Source organism: Sciurus carolinensis, chromosome 2 (assembly GCF_902686445.1).
Source record: "Sciurus carolinensis chromosome 2, mSciCar1.2, whole genome shotgun sequence".
Taxonomy (NCBI): domain Eukaryota; kingdom Metazoa; phylum Chordata; class Mammalia; order Rodentia; family Sciuridae; genus Sciurus; species Sciurus carolinensis.
The window spans coordinates 420,727-445,120 of record NC_062214.1 but is presented as its reverse complement, the minus strand read 5'-3'; the positions used below and the strand labels follow the sequence as shown (position 1 = coordinate 445,120).

The 24,394-nt window shown below is 57.8% G+C and overlaps 1 protein-coding gene across 4 annotated transcripts in view; it reads right to left on the bottom strand.

The window, feature by feature from the left end:
* The window catches only part of Zbtb46 (zinc finger and BTB domain containing 46), a 75,830-nt gene that overhangs the window by 4,499 nt on the left and 46,937 nt on the right, over positions 1-24,394 (bottom strand). For all 4 annotated transcript variants that reach the window (XM_047534989.1, XM_047534985.1, XM_047534981.1 and 1 more), the window contains exon 4: positions 5,607-5,782. In XM_047534989.1, the coding sequence (XP_047390945.1) occupies positions 5,607-5,782 (176 nt within the window). The remainder of the gene's footprint in view (positions 1-5,606; positions 5,783-24,394) is intronic.

Below are 24,394 nucleotides of genomic sequence, written 5' to 3'. Positions count from 1 at the left end.
GGGGTGAGGTCCCCCAGGGGCAGTCCTTGCCAGGCCAGGAGAAAGGACAGTCATGGCAGTGACATGGGGGCAACAGATCTGCTCTGACCCTCAAGCCCAGGTTTCCAGTGCTGCCCCCAAAGTCCACATGGTCAGAACTGGGGACAGCCCCCAAACAGCCCTGTCCTGAGGGGTGCTGGCACCAGGGCAGCAGTATCCTCCCGCAGCCCCTGCAGGGCCAGATCTCTCTCTCTCTCTCACACACACACACACACACACACACACACACACAGGTGCACACATACACGCAGGCACACACACACACAGGCACACACACACAGGCACACACACACACACACAGGTGCACACATACACACAGGCACACACACACACGCACACACACACACCACAGGTGCACACATACATGCAGGCACACACACACACAGGCACACACACACAGGTGCACACATACAGGCACACACACACACACACAGGTGCACACATACACACAGGCACACACACACAGGCACATATACACACACAGGTGCACACATACACACAGGCACACGCACACACAGGCACACACACACACACACACACACAGCAACACACACAGGCACACACAGGCACACACACACACACAGGCACACACACACAGGCGCACACACAGGCACACACACAGGCACACATACACACACAGGCACACACAGAGGCACACGCACACACACATACACACACACAGGCACACACACACACAGGCACACACACACAGGCACACATACAGGCACATGCACACCCACACATACACACACATACACAGGCACACACACACAGGCACACATACAGGCACACACACACACAGGCACACACACAGGCACACACACACATACACAGGCACACACAGGCACACGCACACACACACAGGCACACACACAGGCACACACACACACACACAGGCACACACACAGGCACACACACACATACACACACACATATACACACAGGCACACACACACAGGCACATACACACAGGCACACATATAGGCACACACAGGCACACACACAGGCATATGCACACACACAGGCACACGCACAGAAACACAGGCACACACACACACAGGCACACACAGGCACACACACACAGGCGCACACACACACGCACACACACACAGGCACACACACACACACAGGCACACACAGGCACACACACACACAGACACACACACAGGCGCACACACACAGAGGCACGCACACACACACGCACACGCACACACACATAGGCACACACACAGACACACACACAGACACACACACAGGCGCACACACAGGCACACACACAGACACACACACACACAAGCACACACACAGGCACACACACAGACACACACAGGCACACACACACACAGACACACACACAGACACACAGGCACACACACAGGCACACATACAGACACACACACAGGCACACACACAGGCACACACACACACAGACACACACACAGACACACACAGAGGCACGCACACACACAGGCACACACACACAGGTGCACACACACACACACAGGCACACACACAGGCACACACACAGGCACACACACACAGAGGCATGCACACAGACACACACACACAGGCACACACACAGGCACACACACAGACACACACACAGGCACACACAGGCACACACACAGGCACACATACAGACACACACACAGGCACACACACACACAGGCACACATACAGACACACACACAGGCGCACACACACACAGGCACACACACAGGCACACATACAGACACACACACAGGCACACACACACAGGCACACACACAGACACACACACACACAGGCACACACACAGGTACACATACAGACACACACACAGGCACACACACAGGCACACATACAGACACACACACAGGCACACACACAGGCACACACACAGGCACACATACAGACACACACACAGGCGCACACACACACAGGCACACACACAGGCACACACACACAGGTGCACACACACGCACACACACAGACACACACACAGGCGCACACACACACAGGCACACACGCGCACAGGCACACACAGGTGCACACATACACATAGGCACACACACACGCGCGCACAGGCACAGAGGCCCTGCTTCACCCTCCTCCTGAGGTTACTCTGCTCCCTCCTCCAAAGCCCCTGCCAGGACAGGCGGAGTTCCCACCAGACGGCTATGGAGCACTCCTGCCTGGCCAGAAAGGACCATGCCCACTCAGGCTAGGTGCACAGGTCAGGGATGGCAAGCCCCACACAGCTGTGACCAGAAGCTGCAGTTGGATCTGGTTTCTGGAAGCTCAGTCCAGGTCCATGGCTTGGTGGGCTGGGCAGCCGGGGAGCCATGGGTCAAGAGTGAAGGACAGAGGGGAGGGGAGTTGGGATGGAGCCCCAGGAGATGATGGTGGACTGTGGGCCTGGGAGCCAGGCAGTGGAGTGCACACCTTAGCCTGATTCCTGACCATTTCCTTCGAGGTGAAAAGCACATTCCCCTCCCCGGCAGGATTCTCACAGTCAACTAAGAGGCAAGGACAGAGATTAGCAACTGAAGTGGCAGAAGAGGCATGGTGGTCAGGAAGTGCCCCCTCAGCAGGGCTATGCCTGACAGGGAGCAACTGTATTTGGGAGCGGGTCCTCAAGAGGGCAGGACATGAAGTCCTGGAACCCAAGGGCACACGCACGTGGCCCCAGCGTCTTCTGCTGAAGGGGGCAGGGATGCCTGCTGCTGTACCCAACCTCTGGAGACCTCAGCATCAGGGTTGACGGCTGACTTGAGAGGCCGTGGAGGCACTGTTCACATTCACACCAAGCCCTGGCCCTGTTCTCCAAGAGCAAAGGCCAGTGGGCTGACAGTGGCAGACTCCCTGAGAAAGCTGGACTCCATGTTGGATCTGGTGCTGGCCAGTCTTCTGCCCTCAGGTGCCAGCAGCCTCCGCAGACCTACAGGTTCCCCTTGGCCCCTCTCTGTCCTGTGGGGACACCTGGGCTCCATGTGGGGCAACTGAAGCCATGTGAGAACAGCAGCAGGCTGCATGCCGGGAGGGAGGTGTCTGGAGTTTCTGAATCCAGCTCTCCACGCCTGCAGAGAACTGGAGCCAGGCTGTGGGTGGAGAGGTCCTGCTAGGGTGGCTCAGGAACATCCCCAAAGGCTCATGTGTTGAAGGCATGGTCCCTGCACAGCGCATTCAGAGTGGAGGCATCTGGGTGGGGGTCCTGAGGGTCTGACCCACCGGGTCAGCGGGTGAGTCCTTGGGTGCTGAATGCAGCACACTGGAGGTGGGACCTTGTTATAGGAGGTGGGTTTCTGGGGTTGACCTTCTCTCCCTGTCTTCCCTTCCCTCCGCTTCCTGGCTGCCCGGAGCTGAGCGGCTTTAATCTACCACACACTTCTGCCTCCACTTGGCTCAGAGCAAAAGAGTCAGCCCACTGTGGAGTGAACCATCCAAAAACATGACTCAAAATAAACTTTTCCCTCTCTAAGTTGTTCTTGTCAGGTATTTGGTCACAGCAACAAAAGGTTGGCTAACATATTTCTTCTACTTGAAGGATCTGACAAGCCATCACGGTGTCCTGCAGCTGTGCCCTGGTGAGCTGCCCCTCACTGGCCTCCGTTTCCCAGGTTCTTGTTCCCACAGAATACTGCTCTTGAACCCGACCTCCCTGAAGGCAGGGTTGTTACTTCCACAAAACCCCAAACGGCAAGGGCTCAGGAGGCAGTTGCCAGGCTGACCTTTGGGACAACTCTGGAGGGCCAGAGCATGGCCTGGACAGGCTGCCACGTGGGGGACTGCAGACCTTCAGGAACAGCTGGTGATGGCCTTTGGAGCTGCATGCCAGCTCCCTGGCTTCCTCGAAAGTCCAACCAGCAGTGTCTAGACCTTTGGGTTGGATCCTTTTGTAGGCCTGTTTTGCCCTGTATTAAATTCAGGGCCTCCCTGCCACCTCACCCCGCAACAACAGAACAGAACTATTCCAAATGGGACGACAGGGTGGGAGCAGGCGTAGGAGGGGCTGGAGTGCTGCCCAGGTGGCCGGGGGCTCCCAAGGCCAACAACTAGGACCAGAAGGCCAGGCACTCACAGATCCTCATGACTCCTGCTCAGGAAGGGTGCTGGGCACCATAGTAACTGTGGCTAACCCCTTGGTGGTAGTGCTGTGGAGCAGGGTCATCCAGACCTGAGGCCCTAGCAGGTCAGAGAGGTCCTGCTCCCTGATGCTGGGTGTGGCCCCGCAGGTGCCTGGAGGGCTGCACATGCCAGGAAGTGGCTGCAGAACTTCTTCTAACGCAGAGAGCTCACTTCTCAGAGTAGGCACACCAGAGAACCCAAAGCTCTCCTCAGGAAAAGGCGCCCCCCTTGTTTTTTTATTTTTTATTTTTTTTATTTTTTGTTTTATTTTCTGTATTTTTAGTACTAGGGATTGAATTCATCACACATGCTAGGCAACACTCTATCACTGAGCTACACCCCCAGTCCTTTCTATTTTTTATTTTGAGACAGGGTCTTGCTAAGTTGCTCAGACTGGCCTGCAACTTGAGATCCTCCTTCCTCTGCTTCCTGTACAGGTGGGATTACAGGCATGGCCACCGAGCCTGGCCTGAAATGTTTTAAGTACATTTTTCAGGGACCCCCTGAAGTCCAACCATGAACTTCAGGATCAGCATCCTGGCCCTACACAAGGCAAGGGTCACACAGCAGGACTGGCCCTCAGGCATGTCACACTCCTGAAACATTCCTGATTCCTGTTTCTCTAGACAAATGGAAGAACAACTCACATTGAGACTCATCAGCATCTACTAGTGTGAAAAAAAGATGCGGTCCCTCTGAATAGGTATATATATGCCTCTAAGTTTTCACCTCTGTCTGCAAAGTGATATCTGTGGCTTATTAAGTAGATGAAGCAGAAGCAAACATTCATTTAGGAAAAAAAGTTCTAAAACCGACTTGCTAAGACCTCAGGGCTCCTCATGGCCATGTGTTTGCCCCTGGCCTGGAAGTCCTCCCTTCATGATCCAGGGCTCTTCCTGATCCAGGCGTCCCCACCTCGCAGAGGGACACATGGGGAAGCCCAGAGAACAGCCCTCTGTGGGCTCTGCAGCCATTCAGGAACCCCAACCTCACAGAGATGAGAGCACCCCACTGGGCCAGAGAAGCTGAGCCAACAGAGCCCCTGAACCACCCGGCAGGGCCGCTCGTTAAGCTGGTGAGCTGCTGTTGGGCCAGCCTGCAAACCATCCTCCATCCCAAAGATGCCTGAGATGCCCCAATCTGCAGCCCATCCCAGTTTGGTGTCCCTTGGTGCTGTCCCCAGTCAGGGGTTGGGGCCTCGGGTCCATCTCTCATGTTGCCCAGCTGTGCAGGGAGGATCTCCTCCCTATCTCCAGACAGCCTCCTCTCTATCACTCTCAGCTGAGCTAGCCCTCTGCTGGGTGCAGAGGCTGGCTCCACCCCACTAAGTGGGCCAGGCGGCTACAGGTAGGCAGCAGTGACCCCCGGGCAGATGAGGTCCCGCAGTGGCCTACTCCCAGGCATCCTGTGCCCACCCCGGCCCACCTTGCAGACTCGTCAGCCGCAGGCCCTACACTCACCAGCGTGTGCCGCTTCATGTGCTCCCGCCGTGTGAACTTCTTCCCACAGATCTCGCAGGGGTAGGGCCGCTCCCCCGTGTGGGAGCGCATGTGTCTCTTGAGGATGCACTGGTGCATGGCCGAGAAGCTGCAGTAGGGGCACTTGAACTTCTTCCTGATGACCGTGAACTCGTTCACTGGAAGAGAGCGGAGGTGTTAGTGCGAGGTTCACCCAGCCACCTCCTCTCCCCAAGCTGTCCACCCACGGGGACACCACAAGCCCACGACCAGGGAGGCTGGTGTCTTGCTCTCACAGGCTTCTGCAAAGTGGAGGCCCTCACAAGCGATCATCCCTGCTGAGGGACGACCAACAGCCCGGGTCCCAACAGTGGCAAGCACAGGACAACCAACCCTGTGTGCCCCGTCCTGACCCTGTTCAGACTCCCCTGCCTCAGACCCGCTGGACTTCCAGGAGTGGCACTGGGCATTGGGACCTCCCAGGAGCAGGTAACAAGCCAGCACTGCAGTGCGGTATGGCCAAGGAGGCAGAGAGAACAGGGGACGCAAGGAACACGGGGGGAACAGGAGGCACGAGGGACACGGGGGGGAACGGGAGACACGAGGGACACACGGGGAACGGGAGACACGAGGGACACGGGGGGAACGGGAGACACGAGGGACACGGGGGAACAGGAGACACGAGGGACACACGGGGAACGGGAGACACGAGGGACACAGTGGGAACAGGAGACACGAGGGACACGGGGGGAACGGGAGACACGAGGGACACAGTGGGAACAGGAGACACGAGGGACACGGGGGGAACGGGAGACACGAGGGACACAGTGGGAACAGGAGGCACGAGGGACACGGGGGGAACGGGAGACACGAGGGACACGGAGGAAACGGGAGACACGAGGGACATGGTGGGAACAGGAGGCACAAGGGACATGGGGGAACCAGGAGGCACGAGGGACACACGGGGAACAGGAGACACGAGGGACACGGGGGGAACGGGAGACACGAGGGACACGGGGGGAACGGGAGACACGAGGGACACACGGGGAACAGGAGAAACAGGAATACGGGGGGAACAGGAGGCACGAGGGACATGGGGGAACAGGAGACACGAGGGACACGGGGGGAACGGGAGACACGAGGGACACACGGGGAACAGGAGACACGAGGGACACACGGGGAACGGGAGACACGAGGGACACACGAAGAACAGGAGAAACAGGAACACGGGGGGAACAGGAGACATGAGGGACATGGTGAGAACAGGAGGCACGAGGGACATGGGGGAACAGGAGACACGAGGGACACACGGGGAACAGGAGACACGAGGGACACACGGGGAACAGGAGAAACAGGAACACGGGGGGAACGGGAGACACGAGGGACACGGGGGGAACAGGAGACACGAGGGACATGGTGGGAACAGGAGGCAAGAGGGACACGGGGGGAACAGGAGACCAGAGGGACACGGGGGGAACGGGAGACACGAGGGACACGGGGGGGACAGGAGAAACAGGGACACGGGGGGAACAGGAGACACGAAGGACACGGGGGGAACAGGAGACATGAGAGACATGGGGGGACAGGAGAAACAGGGACACAGGGGGAACAGGAGAAACAGGGACACGGGGGGAACAGGAGACACGAAGGACACGGGGGGAACAGGAGACATGAGAGACATGGGGGGACAGGAGAAACAGGGACACAGGGGGAACAGGAGAAACAGGGACACGGTGGGAACAGGAGGCCTGAGGGACACGGGGGGACAGGAGATGCTCCTCTGCCGGAAAACAACCCGGGGCTGAATCCATCCTGCACATTGTGCCATCATGGGGACCCTGGGCCTGGACTCTGCTGCTGGGCCCCTCGTGGCCCAGTGCCATTCTGTGCTCAGACCCCATTCTTGGTTGGGACTCAGAAAATGGCCAGTGCAGAGCAGTCCTAAGAGCATGGCTCTGGACTCGCACAGATCATGTCAGGGGGAGCCTTGCAAGATCCACCTGAGTCGGAGTCCAGGACCCCACAGACAGTACCCCGTCCCACGGATGCCAGATGCTGGATGCTCCAAGAACTGAGGAGGGATCATCCCTGCTAGGCCTAGAGAGTCCTCCACTGACACCTGGCTCCTCCAGGGTGGGCTCTGTGGACAGCACAGCTCACAGTGGAGGCCACTCCCCAGAGCCACTGCACACTCACTGTGTGCTCCTAAAACAGTGTCGGGTCCCCTAGAGGCTGAGAACAGGGTCCACAGCCTTCCTCTTTTGAGGCCTTGCATTAGCTGTACTCTGTGTCCTCACCTTCAGGAGCGTTCAGTGCTGGTGGGCGTGGAACTGGTCTGTGGCCAGAAGCTGGGGACAGGGGTAGGGGCAGGCTCAGCATGGCCCTAAGGCAACACGGGCGCTGAATGAGCACGGCTGGCAGTATACCATCTCCAGTTGTACTCACGTGCACAGAACTGGACTGCGCGGTTTCCAGCACACAGAGTGCCCACTCAGTGCCCTGGCCTCAATGCTCTGCCTCAGACCTGCCTCTGCTAAAGGTCTGCACGAGCCTGACCCACCAGAGACCCAGCTGCTGGACATTTAAGGTGTTTTCCTCTGTCACTCACAAAAGCAGCGGTCACTGTGGCTCCTACAGACTGCCTGCCACTTCCTGGAGACAGGTCCTGGGCCCACTGTCCACAGCCCTGCGGCCAGTCCTGACCGCCTGGGGCCTGCGCAGGCAGGATGGCAGCAGTGGGTCTCCTCCAGAGGGCAGACTCCAGCGGGACCCTCCCAGAAGCAGCTGGCACTGGGGAGCCAGGTCTGCTGGCGACGTGCACTTCCTTAGCCAGGCGAGTCTGTCTATCCAAGAGGCTCTCACCACAGAGAGTGGGGGCTCAGGAGACGTGACTGTCCTGCTGCCGCCCATGCCCTGCCTGTCCTTCCCTGACACTGGGTTCTGACTCTGACACCATCCAGTGAAGGAGGCACAGGAACACTCCCACTTTCCAGCCACTCCGCCCCCAGGACGGGCTGCTGCAGCCCTTGACCCCTGGTCTCCCCGTTGCCACACCTCACAGGGCAGAAGCCCACCATCTAGGTGGGAAGGGAACAAGGACGCAAGTTTCTACACTGTTTTATTTAAAACAACTTTTCTGGGAACATGTCCATGGTTCCTATTCTGCTTTTACAATCATGAAAATCAGAATTTTGAATTATCATATATTTAGCCTTCTGTTTAGTAATTCGAACCTGCATGCTAAATCAGTACTTCCTCTACACAGAAACACCATTTCTTCTCCCTAAAACCTGTCTGGACTGGCTTGCCGGGGCTCACCCTCCTGAGTGGGGCTCGCCCAGTGCAGAGGCCTGGCCCAGACGACCACTCCATACCTGTGCTTTCCGAAGCTACCACAACAACACTTTCTGGTATTTTCTCAACATGCTACTTGTTTTTTAATTTTCTTGACGTGTTACTTTAGTGTCCCAACTGTAACAAAGTACCTCTGGGTGACCCAAAACAATAGATACAGGCTCTCCTGGTTTTGGATCAGAGCTGGAAGAGCAAGGCATGAGCTCCAGCTCCGGGTTCATGCCCTCGCCCAATGGCCACAACGCTCCATCTTCAACTGGTCTTTCCTCTGAGCCTGTGTCTCCTCTTCTGCCTCTTTTAAAGACGTGTCACTGAATTTAGGGACAGACTAATCTAGGACAACCTCATTTGAGACACTTAATTTAACCACACCTGCAAAGACCCATTTTCCAAAAAGGGTCAAAGTCACAGGTCCAGGGGACTAGGAGTGGGCACAGGGGGGCACCATGCCACCCCACATGCAGTCAGCAGCATGTCATTACCACAGCCTCGTTAGACCAGGAACCGCTCCACCATGAGCCACGCCCACCAGCTGTTACAGCTAGAACAAGCTACCTTCCTTTTCTTTTTTGCAGTATTGGAACTGAACCTACAGTTTCAGAAACACTCAAACACTGAGTCACATCCGGAGCCCAACTCCAGGCACATCCCCAGCCCATCCAGCCCATCCCCAGACACATCCCCAGTCACTTCCCAGCCACATCCCAGTCACTTCCCAGCCACATCCTAGACACATCCCCAGTCACTTCCCAGCCACATCCCAGTCACATCCCAGTCACTTCCCAGCCACATCCCAGACACATCCCCAGTCACATCCCAGTCACATCCCAGTCACTTCCCAGCCACATCCCCAGTCACATCCAACTCACTTCCCAGCGACATCCCCAGTCACTTCCCAGCCACATCCCCAGTCACTTCCCAGCCACATCCCCAGCCACATCCCAGCCATATCCCAGTCACATCCCAGTCACTTCAAAGCCACATCTCAAGCCACATCCCCAGTCACTTCCCAGCAACATCCCCAGTCCCTTCCCAGCCACATCCCCAGTCATTTCCCAGTCACTTCCCAGGCACATCCCGTCACTTCCCAGTCATTTCCCAGTCACTTCCCAGCCACATCCCCAGTCACTTCCCAGCCACATCCCCAGTCACTTCCCAGCCACATCCCCAGCCACATCCCAGCCATATCCCAGTCACATCCCAGTCACTTCAAAGCCACATCTCAAGCCACATCCCCAGTCACTTCCCAGCCACATCCCCAGTCCCTTCCCAGCCACATCCCAGTCACTTCCCAGTCACTTCCCAGCCACATCCCGTCACTTCCCAGTCATTTCCCAGTCACTTCCAGCCACATCCCCAGTCACTTCCCAGCCACATCCCAAGTCACTTCCCAGACATATCCCAGTCACTTCCCAGCCACATCCCCAGTCACTTCCCAGCCACATCCACAGTCACTTCCCAGTCACTTCCCAGTCACTTCCCAGCCACATCCCAGACAATTCCCAGCCACATCTCCAGTCACTTCCCACTCACATCCCAGTCACTTCCCAGCCACATCCCCAGTCACTTCCCAGTCACTTCCCAGTCACTTTCCAGCCACATCCCCAGTCACTTCCCATTCACTTCCCAGCCACATCCCCAGGCACTTCCCAGTAACTTCCCAGCCACATCCAGCCACATCCCCAGTCACTTCCCAGCCACATCCCCAGTCACTTCCCAGCCACATCCCCAGTCACTTCCCAGTCACTTCCCAGTCACTTCCCAGCCACATCCCCAGTCACTTCCCAGCCACATCCCCAATCACTTCCCAGTCACTTCCCAGTCACTTCCCAGCCACATCCCCAGTCACTTCCCAGCCACATCCCCAGTCACTTCCCAGCCACATCCCCAGTCACATCGCAGCCACATCCCCAGTCACTTCCCAGCCACATCCCCAGTCACTTCCCAGGCACATCCCCAGTCACTTCCCAGTCACTTCCCAGTCACTTTCCAGCCACATCCCCAGTCACTTCCCAGCCACATCCCAGTCACATCCCAGCCACATCCCCAGTCACTTCCCAGTCACTTCCCAGTCACTTCCCAGCCACATCCCCAGTCACTTCCCAGCCACATCCCCAGTCACTTCCCAGCCACATCCCCAGTCACTTCCCAGCCACTTCCCCAGTCACTTTCCAACCACATCCCCAGTCACTTCCCAGTCACATCCCCAGCCACATCCCAGTCACTTCCCAGCCACATCCCAGCCACATCCCAGCCACATCTCTAGTCACTTCCCAGTCAAATCCCAGTCACTTCCCAGCCACATCCACCCACATCCCCAGTCACTTCCCAGCCACATCCCAGTCACTTCACAGCCACATCCCAGCCACATCCCCAGTCACTTCCCAGCCACATCCTAGTCACATCCCCAGTCACTTCCCAGTCACTTCCCAGCCACATCCCAGCCACATCCCCAATCATTTCCCAGCCACATCACAGTCACTTCCCAGCCACATCCCAGCCACATCTCCAGTCACTTCCCAGCCACATCCTAGTCACATCCCAGCCACATCCAGTCACTTCCCAGCCATATCCCAGCCACATCCCCAGGCACATCCCAGCCACATCCCCAGCCACATCCCAGCCACATCCCAGTTACATCCCAGCCACATCCCCAGTCCCTTCCCAGCCACATCCCCAGTCACTTCCCAGCCACATCCCCAGTCACTTCCCAGACACATCCCAGTCACTTCCCAACCACTTCCCAGTCACTTCCCAGCCACATCCCCAGTCACTTCCCAGCCACATACCCAGTCACTTCCCAGTCACTTCCCAGTCACTTCCCAGCCACATCCCCAGTCACTCCCAGCCACATCCCCAGTCACTTCCCAGCCACATCCCCAGTCACTTCCCAGCCACATCCCCAGTCACATCGCAGCCACATCCCCAGTCACTTCCCAGCCACATCCCCAGTCACTTCCCAGCCACATCCCCAGTCACTTCCCAGCCACTTCCCAGTCACTTCCCAGCCACATCCCCAGTACCTTCCCAGCCACATCCCCAGTCACTTCCCAGTCACTTCCCAGTCACTTCCCAGCCACATCCCCAGTCACTTCCCAGACACATCCCAGTCACTTCCCAGCCACATCCCCAGTCAATTCCCACCCACATCCCCAGTCACTTCCCAGCCACATCCAAGCCATATCTCAGTCACTTCCCAGCCACATCCCCAGTCACATCTCCAGTCACTTCCCAGTCACGACCCAGACACATCCCCGTCACTTCCCAGCCACATCCCCAGTCACTTCCCAGTCACTTCCCAGTCACTTCCCAGACACATCCCCAGTCACTTCCCAGCCACATCCCCAGTCACTTCCTAGCCACATCCCAGTCACTTCCCAGCCACACTCCAGCCACATCCCCAGACACTTCCCACTCACATCCCAGTCACATCCCAGCCACATCCCCGTCACTTCCCAGCCACATCCCAGTCACATCCCAGCCACATCCCAAGTCACTTCCCAGTCCCTTCCCAGCCACATCCCCAGTCACTTCCCAGACACTTCTCCAGTCACTTCCCAGCCACATCCCAGTCACTTCCCAGCCACATCCCACCCACATCCCACCACTTCCCCAGTCACTTCCAGTCACATCCCCAGTCACTTCCCAGTCACTTCCCAGGCACATCCCAGCCAAATCCCCAGTCACATCCCAGCCACATCCCAGTCACTTCCCAGTCACATTCCAGCCACATCCCCAGTCACATCCCAGCCACATCCCAGTCACTTCCAAGCCACATCCCAGCCACATCCCCACTCACTTCCCAGCCACATCTCCAGTCACTTCCCAGTCACATCCCAGTCACTTCCCAGCCACATCCCAGTCACATCCCAGCCACATCCCAAGTCACTTCCCAGTCCCTTCCCAGCCACATCCCCAGTCACTTCCCAGCCACATCCCCAGTCAGTTCCCAGCCACATCCCCAGTCACTTCCCATCCACATCCCAGTCCATTCCCAGCCACATCCCCAGTCACTTCCGAGCCACATCCCCAGTCCCTTCTCAGCCACATCCCCAGTCACGTCCCAGCCACATCCCCAGTCACTTCCCAGCCACATCCCCAGTCACTTCCCAGTCACTTCCCAGTCACTTCCCAGCCACATCCCCAGTCACTTCCAGCCACATCCCCAGTCACTTCCTAGCCACATCCCAGTCACTTCCCAGCCACACTCCAGCCACATCCCCAGACACTTCCCACTCACATCCCAGTCACATCCCAGCCACATCCCCGTCACTTCCCAGCCATATCCCAGCCATATCCTCAGTCACATCACAGTCACATCCCCAGTCACTTCCCAGCCACATCCCAGTCACATCCCAGCCACATCCCCAGTCACTTCCCAGACACATCCCAGTCACATCCCAGCCACATCCCCAGTCACTTCCCAGCCACATCCCCAGTCACTTCCCAGTCACTTCCAAATCATTTCCCAGCCACATCCCCAGTCACTTCCCAGCCACATCCCCAGTCACTTCCCAGACACATCCCAGTCACTTCCCAGCCACATCCCCAGTCATTTCCCAGCCACATCCCCAGTCACTTCCCAGTCACTTCCTAGCCACATCCCCAGTCACTTCCAAGCCACATCTCTAGTCACTTCCCAGTCACATCCCAGTCACTTCCCAGCCACATCCCCAGCAACATCTCCAGTCACTTCCCACACACATCCCCAGTCACTTCCCAGCCACATCCCCAGTCACTTCCCAGCCACATCCCCAGTCACTTCCCAGTCACTTCCCAGCCACATCCCAGCCACATCCCAGCCACATCCCCAGCCACATGCCAGCCACATCCCAGTCACATCACGGCCACATCCCCAGTCACTTCCCACTCACATCCCAGTCACATCCCAGCCACATCCCCGTCACTTCCCAGCCATATCCCAGCCATATCCTCAGTCACATCACAGTCACATCCCCAGTCACTTCCAGGCCACATCCCAGTCACATCCCAGCCACATCCCCAGTCACTTCCCAGACACATCCCAGTCACATCCCAGCCACATCCCCAGTCACTTCCCAGCCACATCCCGAGTCACTTCCCAGTCACTTCCAAATCACTTCCCAGCCACATCCCCAGTCACTTCCCAGCCACATCCCCAGTCACTTCCCAGACACATCCCAGTCACTTCCCAGCCACATCCCCAGTCACTTCCCAGTCACTTCCCAGCCACATCCCCAGTCACTTCCCACACACATCCCCAGTCACTTCCCAGCCACATCCCCAGCCACATCTCCAGTCACTTCCCAGCCATATCCCCAGTCACTTCCCAGTCACGTCCCAGTCACTTCCCACACACATCCCCAGTCACTTCCCAGCCACATCCCCAGTCACTTCCTAGTACATCCCAGTCACTTCCCAGACACATCCCCAGTCACTTCCCAGCCACACCTCCAGTCACTTCCCAGTCACATCTCCAGTCACTTCCCAGCCACATCCCAGCCACATCCCCAGTCACATCCCAGCCACATCCCAGTCACTTCCCAGCCACATCCCAGCCACATCCCAGCCACATCCCCAGCCACATGCCAGCCACATCCCAGTCACATCACGGCCACATCCCCAGTCACTTCCCAGCCACATCCCCAGTCACATCCCAACCACATCCCAGTCACTTCCCAGCCACATTCCAGCCACATCCCCAGTCACTTCCCAGCCACATCCCAGCCACATCCCCAGCCACATGCCAGCCACATCCCAGTCACATCACGGCCACATCCCTAGTCACTTCCCAGCCACATCCCCAGTCACTTCCCAGCCACATCCCAGCCACATCCCCAGTCACATCCCAGCCACATCCCCAGTCACTTCCCACCAACTTCCCAGCCACATCCCAGCCACATCCCCGGTCACTTCCCAGCCACATCCCCAGTCACTTCCCAGTCACTTCCCAGTCACTTCCCAGCCACATCCCCAGTCACTTCCCAGACACATCCCAGTCACTTCCCATCCACATCCCCAGTCACTTCCCAGCCACATCCCAGCCACATCCCAGTCACATCCCAGGCACATCCGCAGTCACTTCCCAGTCACGACCCAGACACATCCCAGTCACTTCCCAGCCACATCCCCAGTCTCTTCCCAGCCACATCCCCAGTCACTTCCCAGTCACTTCCAGTCACTTCCCAGACACATCCCCAGTCACTTCCCAGCCACATCCCAGTCACTTCCCAGCCACATCCCAGCCACATCCCACCACTTCCCCAGTCACTTCCAGCCACATCCCCAGTCACTTCCCAGTCACTTCCCAGGACATCCCAGCCACATCCCCAGTCACATCCCAGCCACATCCCCAGTCACATCCCAGCCACATCCCCAGTCACATCCCAGCCACATCCCAGTCACTTCCCAGCCACATTCCAGCCACATCCCCAGTCACATCCCCAGTCACTTCCCAGCCACATCCCCAGTCACATCCCAGCCACATCCCAGTCACTTCCCAGCCACATTCCAGCCACATCCCCTGTCACTTCCCAGCCACATCCCAGTCACTTCCCAGCCACATCCCAGTCACATTCCCAGTCACTTGCCAGTCACATCCCAGTCACTTCCCAGCCACATCCCAGCCACATCCCCAGTCACTTCCCAGCCACATCCCAGTCACTTCCCAGCCACATCCCAGTCACATTCCCAGTCACTTGCCAGCCACATCCCCAGTCACTTCCCAGCCACATCCCAGCCACATCCCCAGTCACTTCCCAGCCACATCCCAGTCACTTCCCAGCCACATCCCAGCCACATCCCCAGTCACTTCCCAGCCACATCCCAGTCACTTCCCAGCCACATCCCAGTCACATTCCCAGCCACATCCCAGTCACTTCCCAGCCACATCCCCAGTCACTTCCCAGCCACATTCCCAGTCACATCTCCAGTCACTTCCCAGCCACATGCCCAGTCACTTCCCAGTCACTTCCCAGCCACATCTCCAGTCACTTCCCAGTCACATCCCCAGTCCCTTCCCAGCCACATCCCCAGTCACTTCCCAACCACATCCCCAGTCACTTCCCAACCACATCCCCAGTCCCTTCCCAGCAACATCCCCAGTCACTTCCCAGTCACTTCCTAGCCACATCCCCAGTCACTTCCCAGTCACTTCCCAGTCACTTACCAGACACATCCCAGTCACTAACCAGACACATCCCCAGTCACATCTCCAGTCACTTCCCAGCCACATCCCCAGTCACATCCCAGCCACATCCCAGTCACTTCCCAGCCACATTCCAGCCACATCCCCAGTCACATCCCCAGTCACTTCCCAGCCACATCCCCAGTCACATCCCAGCCACATCCCAGTCACTTCCCAGCCACATTCCAGCCACATCCCCTGTCACTCCCAGCCACATAACCAGTCACTTCCCAGCCACATCCCAGCCACATCCCCAGTCACTTCCCAGCCACATCCCAGTCACTTCCCAGCCACATCCCAGTCACATTCCCAGTCACTTGCCAGCCACATCCCCAGTCACTTCCCAGCCACATCCCAGCCACATCCCCAGTCACTTCCCAGCCACATCCCCAGTCACTTCCCAGCCACATCCCAGTCACTTCCCAGTCACTTCCCAGACACATCCCTGTCACTTCCCAGCCACTTCCCAGTCACTTCCCAGCCACATCCCCAGTCCCTTCCCAGCCACATCCCCAGTCACTTCCCAGTCACTTCCCAGTCACTTCCCAGCCACATCCCCAGTCACTTCCCAGCCACCTCCAAGCCACATCCCAGTCACATCCCAGCCATATCCCCAGTCACTTCCCAGTCACTTCCCAGCCACATCCCTAGTCACTTCCGGGCCACATCCCCAGTCACTTCCCAGTCACTTCCAAGTCACTTCCCAGTCACATCCCCAGTCAATTCCCAGCCACATCCCCAGTCACTTCCCAGCCACATCCAAGCCATATCCCAGTCACTTCCCAGCCACATTCCAGCCACATCCCCAGTCACTTCCCAGCAACATCTCCAGTCACTTCCCAGCCACTTCTCCAGTCACTTCCCAGCCACATCCCAGTCACACCCAGCCACATCCCAGCCACATCCCACCACTTCCCCAGTCACTTCCAGTCACATCCCCAGTCACTTCCCACTCACTTCCCAGCCACATCTCCAGTCACTTCCCAGTCACATCCCCAGTCACTTCCCAGCCACATTCCAGTCACATCCCAGCCACATCCCAAGTCACTTCCCAGTCACTCCCAGTCACTTCCCAGTCACTTCCCACACACATCCCCAGTCACTTCCCAGCCACATCCCCAGTCACTTCCCAGTACTTCCCAGTCACTTCCCAGTCACATCTCCAGTCACTTCCCAGCCACATCCCAGCCACATCCCCAGTCACATCCCAGCCACATCCCAGTCACTTCCCAGCCACATCCCAGCCACATCCCAGCCACATCCCCAGCCACATGCCAGCCACATCCCAGTCACATCACGGCCACATCCCCAGTCACTTCCCAGTCACATCTCCAGTCACTTCCCAGCCACATTCCAGCCACATCCCCAGTCACTTCCCAGCCATATCCCGGTCACATCCTCAGTCACATCCCAGCCACATCCCCAGTCACTTCCCACCCACTTCCCAGCCACATCCCAGCCACATCCCCACTCACTTCCCAGTCACTTCCCAGCCTCATCCACAGTCACTTCCCAGTCACTTCCCAGGCACATCCCCAGTCACTTCCCAGACACATCCCAGTCACTTCCCAACCACATCGCCAGTCACTTCCCAGCCAGATCCCCAGTTCCTTCCCAGCCACATACCCAGTCACATCCCAGCCACATCCCAGTCACTTCCTAGCCACATCCCAGCCACATCCCCAGTGACTTCCCAGCCACATCCCAAGTCACTTCCCAGACACATCCCAGTCACTTCCCAGCCACATCCCCAGTCACTTCCCAGCCACATCCCCAGTCACTTCCCAGCCACATCCCCAGTCACTTCCCAGTCACTTCCGAGTCACTTCCCAGCCACATCCCCAGTCACTTCCCAGCCACATCCCCAGTCACTTCCCAGCCACATCCCCAGTCACTTCCCAGTCACTTCCCAGTCACTTCCCAGCCACATCCCCAGTCACTTCCCAGCCACATCCCCAATCACTTCCCAGTCACTTCCAGTCACTTCCCAGCCACATCCCCAGTCACTTCCCAGCCACATCCCAGTCACTTCCCAGCCACATCCCCAGTCACATCGCAGCCACATCCACAGTCACTTCCCAGCCACATCCCCAGTCATTTCCCAGCCACATCCCCAGTCACTTCCCAGCCACATCCCAGTCACTTCCCAGTCACTTCCCAGCCACATCCCTGTCACTTCCCAGCCACTTCCCAGTCACTTCCCAGCCACATCCCCAGTCACTTCCCAGCCACATCCCCAGTCACTTCCCAGTCACTTCCCAGTCACTTCCCAGCCACATCCCCAGACACTTCCCAGCCACATCCAAGCCACATCCCAGTCACATCCCAGCCACATCCCCAGTCACTTCCCAGTCACTTCCCAGTCACTTCCCAGCCACATCCCTAGTCACTTCCGGGCCACATCCCCAGTCACTTCCCAGACACATCCCAGTGACTTCCCAGCCACATCCCCAGTCAATTCCCAGCCACATCCCCAGTCACTTCCCAGCCACATCCAAGCCATATCTCAGTCACTTCCCAGCCACATCCCCAGTCACATCTCCAGTCACTTCCCAGTCACGACCCAGACACATCCCCGTCACATCCCAGCCACATCCCCAGTCTCTTCCCAGCCACATCCCCAGACACTTCCCAGTCACTTCTCCAGTCACTTCCCAGCCACATCCCAGTCACTTCCCAGCCACATCCCAGCCACATCCCACCACTTCCCCAGTCACTTCCAGTCACATCCCCAGTCACTTCCCAGTCACTTCCCAGGCACATCCCAGCCACATCCCTAGTCACATCCCAGCCACATCCCAGTCACTTCCCAGTCACATTCCAGCCACATCCCCAGTCACATCCCAGCCACATCCCCAGTCACTTCCTAGCCACATCCCAGCCACATCCCCAGTGACTTCCCAGCCACATCCCAAGTCACTTCCCAGACACATCCCAGTCACTTCCCAGCCACATCCCCAGTCACTTCCCAGCCACATCCCCAGTCACTTCCCAGTCACTTCCGAGTCACTTCCCAGCCACATCCCCAGTCACTTCCCAGCCACATCCCCAGTCACTTCCCAGCCACATCCCCAGTCACTTCCCAGTCACTTCCCAGCCACATCCCCAGTCACTTCCCAGCCACATCCCCAATCACTTCCCAGTCACTTCCAGTCACTTCCCAGCCACATCCCTAGTCACTTCCGGGCCACATCCCCAGTCACTTCCCAGACACATCCCCAGTCACTTCCCAGTCACTTCCGAGTCACTTCCCAGCCACATCCCCAGTCACTTCCCAGCCACATCCCCAGTCACATCGCAGCCACATCCCCAGTCACTTCCCAGCCACATCCCCAGTCATTTCCCAGCCACATCCCCAGTCACTTCCCAGCCACATCCCAGTCACTTCCCAGTCACTTCCCAGCCACATCCCTGTCACTTCCCAGCCACTTCCCAGTCACTTCCCAGCCACATCCCCAGTCACTTCCCAGCCACATCCCCAGTCACTTCCCAGTCACTTCCCAGTCACTTCCCAGCCACATCCCTAGTCACTTCCGGGCCACATCCCCAGTCACTTCCCAGACACATCCCAGTGACTTCCCAGCCACATCCCCAGTCAATTCCCAGCCACATCCCCAGTCACTTCCCAGCCATATCCAAGCCATATCTCAGTCACTTCCCAGTCACATCCCCCGTCACATCTCCAGTCACTTCCCAGTCACGACCCAGACACATCCCCGTCACATCCCAGCCACATCCCCAGTCTCTTCCCAGCCACATCCCCAGTCACTTCCCAGTCACTTCCCAGTCACTTCCCAGACACATCCCCAGTCACTTCCCAGCCACATCTCCAGTCACTTCCCAGCCACTTCTCCAGTCACTTCCCAGGCACATCCCAGCCACATCCCCAGTCACATCCCAGCCACATCCCAGTCACTTCCCAGTCACATTCCAGCCACATCCCCAGTCACATCCCAGCCACATCCCAATCACTTCCAAGCCACATCCCAGCTACATCCCCACTCACTTCCCAGCCACATCTCCAGTCACTTCCCAGTCACATCCCGAGTCACTTCCCAGCCACATCCCAGTCACATTCCAGCCACATCCCAAGTCACTTCCCAGTCCCTTCCCAGCCACATCCCCAGTCACTTCCCAGCCACATCCCCAGTCACTTCCCAGTCACTTCCAAGTCACTTCCCAGCCACATCCCCAGTCACTTCCCAGCCACATCCCCAGTCACTTCCCAGACACATCCCAGTCACATCCCAGCCACATCCCCAGTCACTTCCCAGCCACATCCCCAGTCACTTCCCAGTCACTTCCCAGTCACTTCCCAGCCACATGCCCAGTCACTTCCCAGCCACATCTCTAGTCACTTCCCAATCACATCCCAGTCACTTCCCAGCCACATCCCAGTCACTTCCCAGTCACTTCCCAGCCACATCCCCAGTCACTTCCCAGTCACTTCCCAGTCACTTCCCAGCCACATCCGCAGTCACTTCCCAGTCACATCCCAGTCACTTCCCAGCCACATCCCCAGTAACTTCCCAGACACATCCCCAGTCACATCTCCAGTCACTTCCCAGTCACATCCCCAGTCACTTCCCAGTCACTTCCCAGCCATATCCCCAGTCACTTCCCAGTCACTTCCCAGTCACTTCCCACACACATCCCCAGTCACTTCCCAGCCACATCCCCAGTCACTTCCCAGGACTTCCCAGTAACTTCCCAGACACATCCCCAGTCACTTCCCAGCCACACCTCCAGTCACTTCCCAGTCACATCTCCAGTACTTCCCAGCGACATCCCAGCCACATCCCCAGTCACATCCCAGCCACATCCCAGCCACATCCCCAGCCACATGCCAGCCACATCCCAGCCACATCCCAGCCACATCCCCAGCCACATTCCAGCCACATCCCCAGTCACTTCCCAGCCATATCCCGGTCACATCCTCAGTCACATCCCAGCCACATCCCCAGTCACTTCCCACCCACTTCCCAGCCACATTCCAGCCACATCCCCAGTCAATTCCCAGTCACTTCCCAGTCACATCCCCAGTCACTTCCCAGTCACTTCCCAGCCACATCCCCAGTCACTTCCCAGACACATCCCAGTCACTTCCCAACCACATCGCCAGTCACTTCCCAGCCACATCCCCAGTCACTTCCCAGCCACATCCCAGCCACATCCCAGTCACATCCCAGCCACATCCGCAGTCACTTCCCAGTCACGACCCAGACACATCCCAGTCACTTCCCAGCCACATCCCCAGTCTCTTCCCAGCCACATCCCCAGTCACTTCCGAGTCACTTCCCAGACACATCCCCAGTCACTTCCCAGCCACATCCCAGTCACTTCCCAGCCACATCCCAGCCACATCCCACCACTTCCCCAGTCACTTCCAGTCACATACCCAGTCACTTCCCAGTCACTTCCCAGCCACATCCCAGCCACTTCCCCAGTCACATCCCAGCCACATCCCACCACTTCCCCAGTCACTTCCAGTCACATAACCAGTCACTTCCCAGTCACTTCCCAGCCACATCCCAGCCACATCCCCAGTCACATCCCAGCCACATTCCAGTCACTTCCTAGCCACATCCCAGCCACATCCCCACTCACTTCCCAGCCACATCTCCAGTCACTTCCCAGTCACATCCCCAGTCACTTCCCAGCCACATCCCAGTCACATCCCAGCCACATCCCCAGTCACTTCCCAGCCATATCCCGGTCACATCCTCAGTCACATCCCAGCCACATCCCCAGTCACTTCCCACCCACTTCCCAGCCACATTCCAGCCACATCCCCAGTCAATTCCCAGTCACTTCTCAGTCACATCCCCAGTCACTTCCCAGTCACTTCCCAGCCACATCCCCAGTCACTTCCCAGACACATCCCAGTCACTTCCCAACCACATCGCCAGTCACTTCCCACCCACATCCCCAGTCACTTCCCAGCCACATCCCAGCCACATCCCAGTCACATCCCAGCCACATCCGCAGTCACTTCCCAGTCACGACCCAGACACATCCCAGTCACTTCCCAGCCACATCCCCAGTCTCTTCCCAGCCACATCCCCAGTCACTTCCCAGTCACTTCCCAGACACATCCCCAGTCACATCCCAGCCACATCCCAGTCACTTCCCAGCCACATTCCAGCCACATCCCCAGTCACATCCCAGCCACATTCCAGTCACTTCCTAGCCACATCCCAGCCACATCCCCAGTGACTTCCCAGCCACATCCCCAGTCACTTCCCAGACACATCCCAGTCACTTCCCAGTCACATCCCAGCCACATCACAGCCACATCCCCAGTCAATTCCCCGTCACTTCCCAGTCACTTCCGAGCCACATCCCCAGTCACTTCCAGCCACAATCCCAGTCACTTCCCAGCCACATCCCAGCCACATCCCAGTCACTTCCCAGCCACATCCCCAGTCACTTCCCAGCCACATCCCCAGTCACATCTCCAGTCACTTCCCAGCCACATCCCAGCCACATCCCCAGTCACTTCCCAGCCACATCCCCAGTCACTTCCCAGCCACATCCCCAGTCACATCCCCAGTCACTTCCCAGCCACATCCCCAGTCACATCTCCAGTCACTTCCCAGCCACATCCCCAATCACTTCCCAGTCACTTCCCAGTCACTTCCCAGCCACATCCCCAGTCACTTCCCAGCCACATCCCCAGTCACTTCCCAGCCACATCCCCAGTCACTTCCCAGCCACATCCCCAGTCACATCTCCAGTCACTTCCCAGCCACATCCCCAATCACTTCCCAGTCACTTCCCAGTCACTTCCCAGCCACATCCCCAGTCACTTCCCAGCCACATCCCCAGTCACTTCCCAGCCACATCCCCAGTCACTTCCCAGTCACATCCCCAGTCACTTCCCAGTCACTTCCCAGTCACTTCCCAGCCACATCCCCAGTCACATCCCAGCCACATTCCAGTCAATTCCTAGCCACATCCCAGCCACATCCCCAGTGACTTCCCAGCCACATCCCCAATCACTTCCCAGCCACATCACAGTCACTTCCCAGCCACATCCCAGCCACATCACAGCCACATCCCCAGTCACTTCCCAGTCACTTCCCAGTCACTTCCGAGCCACATCCCCAGTCACTTCCAAGCCACAATCCCAGTCTCTTCCCAGCCACATCCCCAGTCACATCTCCAGTCACTTCCCAGTCACATCCCAGCCACATCCCCAGTCACTTCCCAGTCACATCCCTAGTCACTTCCCAGCCACATCTCCAGTCACTTCCCAGTCACATCCCAGCCACATCCCCAGTCACTTCCCAGCCACATCCCCAGTCACTTCCCAGCCACATCCCAGTCACATCCCAGTCACATCCCAGCAACATCCCCAGTCACTTCCCAGTCACTTCCTAGACACATCCCAGTCACTTCCCAGCCACTTTCCCAGTCACTTCCCAGCCACTTCCCCAGTTACTACCCAGCCACATCCCCAGTCACATCCCAGCCACATCCACAGTCACTTCCCACTCACATCCCCAGTCACTTCCCAGCCACATCTCCTGTCAGTTCCCAGCCACATCCCCAGTCACTTCCCAGTCACATCCCCAGTCACTTCCCAGCCACATCCCCAGTCACTTCCCAGCCACATCCCCAGTCACTTCCCAGCCACATCCCAGTCACATCCCAATCACATCCCAGCAGCATCCCCAGTCACTTCCCAGTCACTTCCCAGACACATCCCAGTCACTTCCCAGTCACTTCCCAGTCACTTCCCAGCCACATCTCCAGTCACTTCCCAGCCACATCCCAGTCACTTCCCAGCCACATCCCAGCCATATCCCCAGTCACTTCCCAGCCACATCCCCAGTCACAATCCAGCCACATCCCCAGTCACTTCCCAGCCACATCCCCAGTCCCTTCCCAGCCACATCCCCAGTCCCTTCCCAGCCACATCCCCAGTCACTTCCCAGCCACATCCCAGCCACATCCCCAGCCACATCTCTAGTCACTTCCCAGTCAAATCCCAGTCACTTCCCAGCCACATCCACCCACATCCCCAGTCACTTCCCAGCCACATCCCAGTCACTTCCCAGCCATATCCCAGCCACTTCCCCAGTCACTTCCCAGCCACATCCTAGTCACATCCCCAGTCACTTCCCAGTCACTTCCCAGCCACATCCCAGCCACATCCCCAATCACTTCCCAGCCACATCACAGTCACTTCCCAGCCATATCCCAGCCACATCCCCAGGCACATCCCAGCCACATCCCCAGCCACATCCCAGCCACATCCCAGTTACAT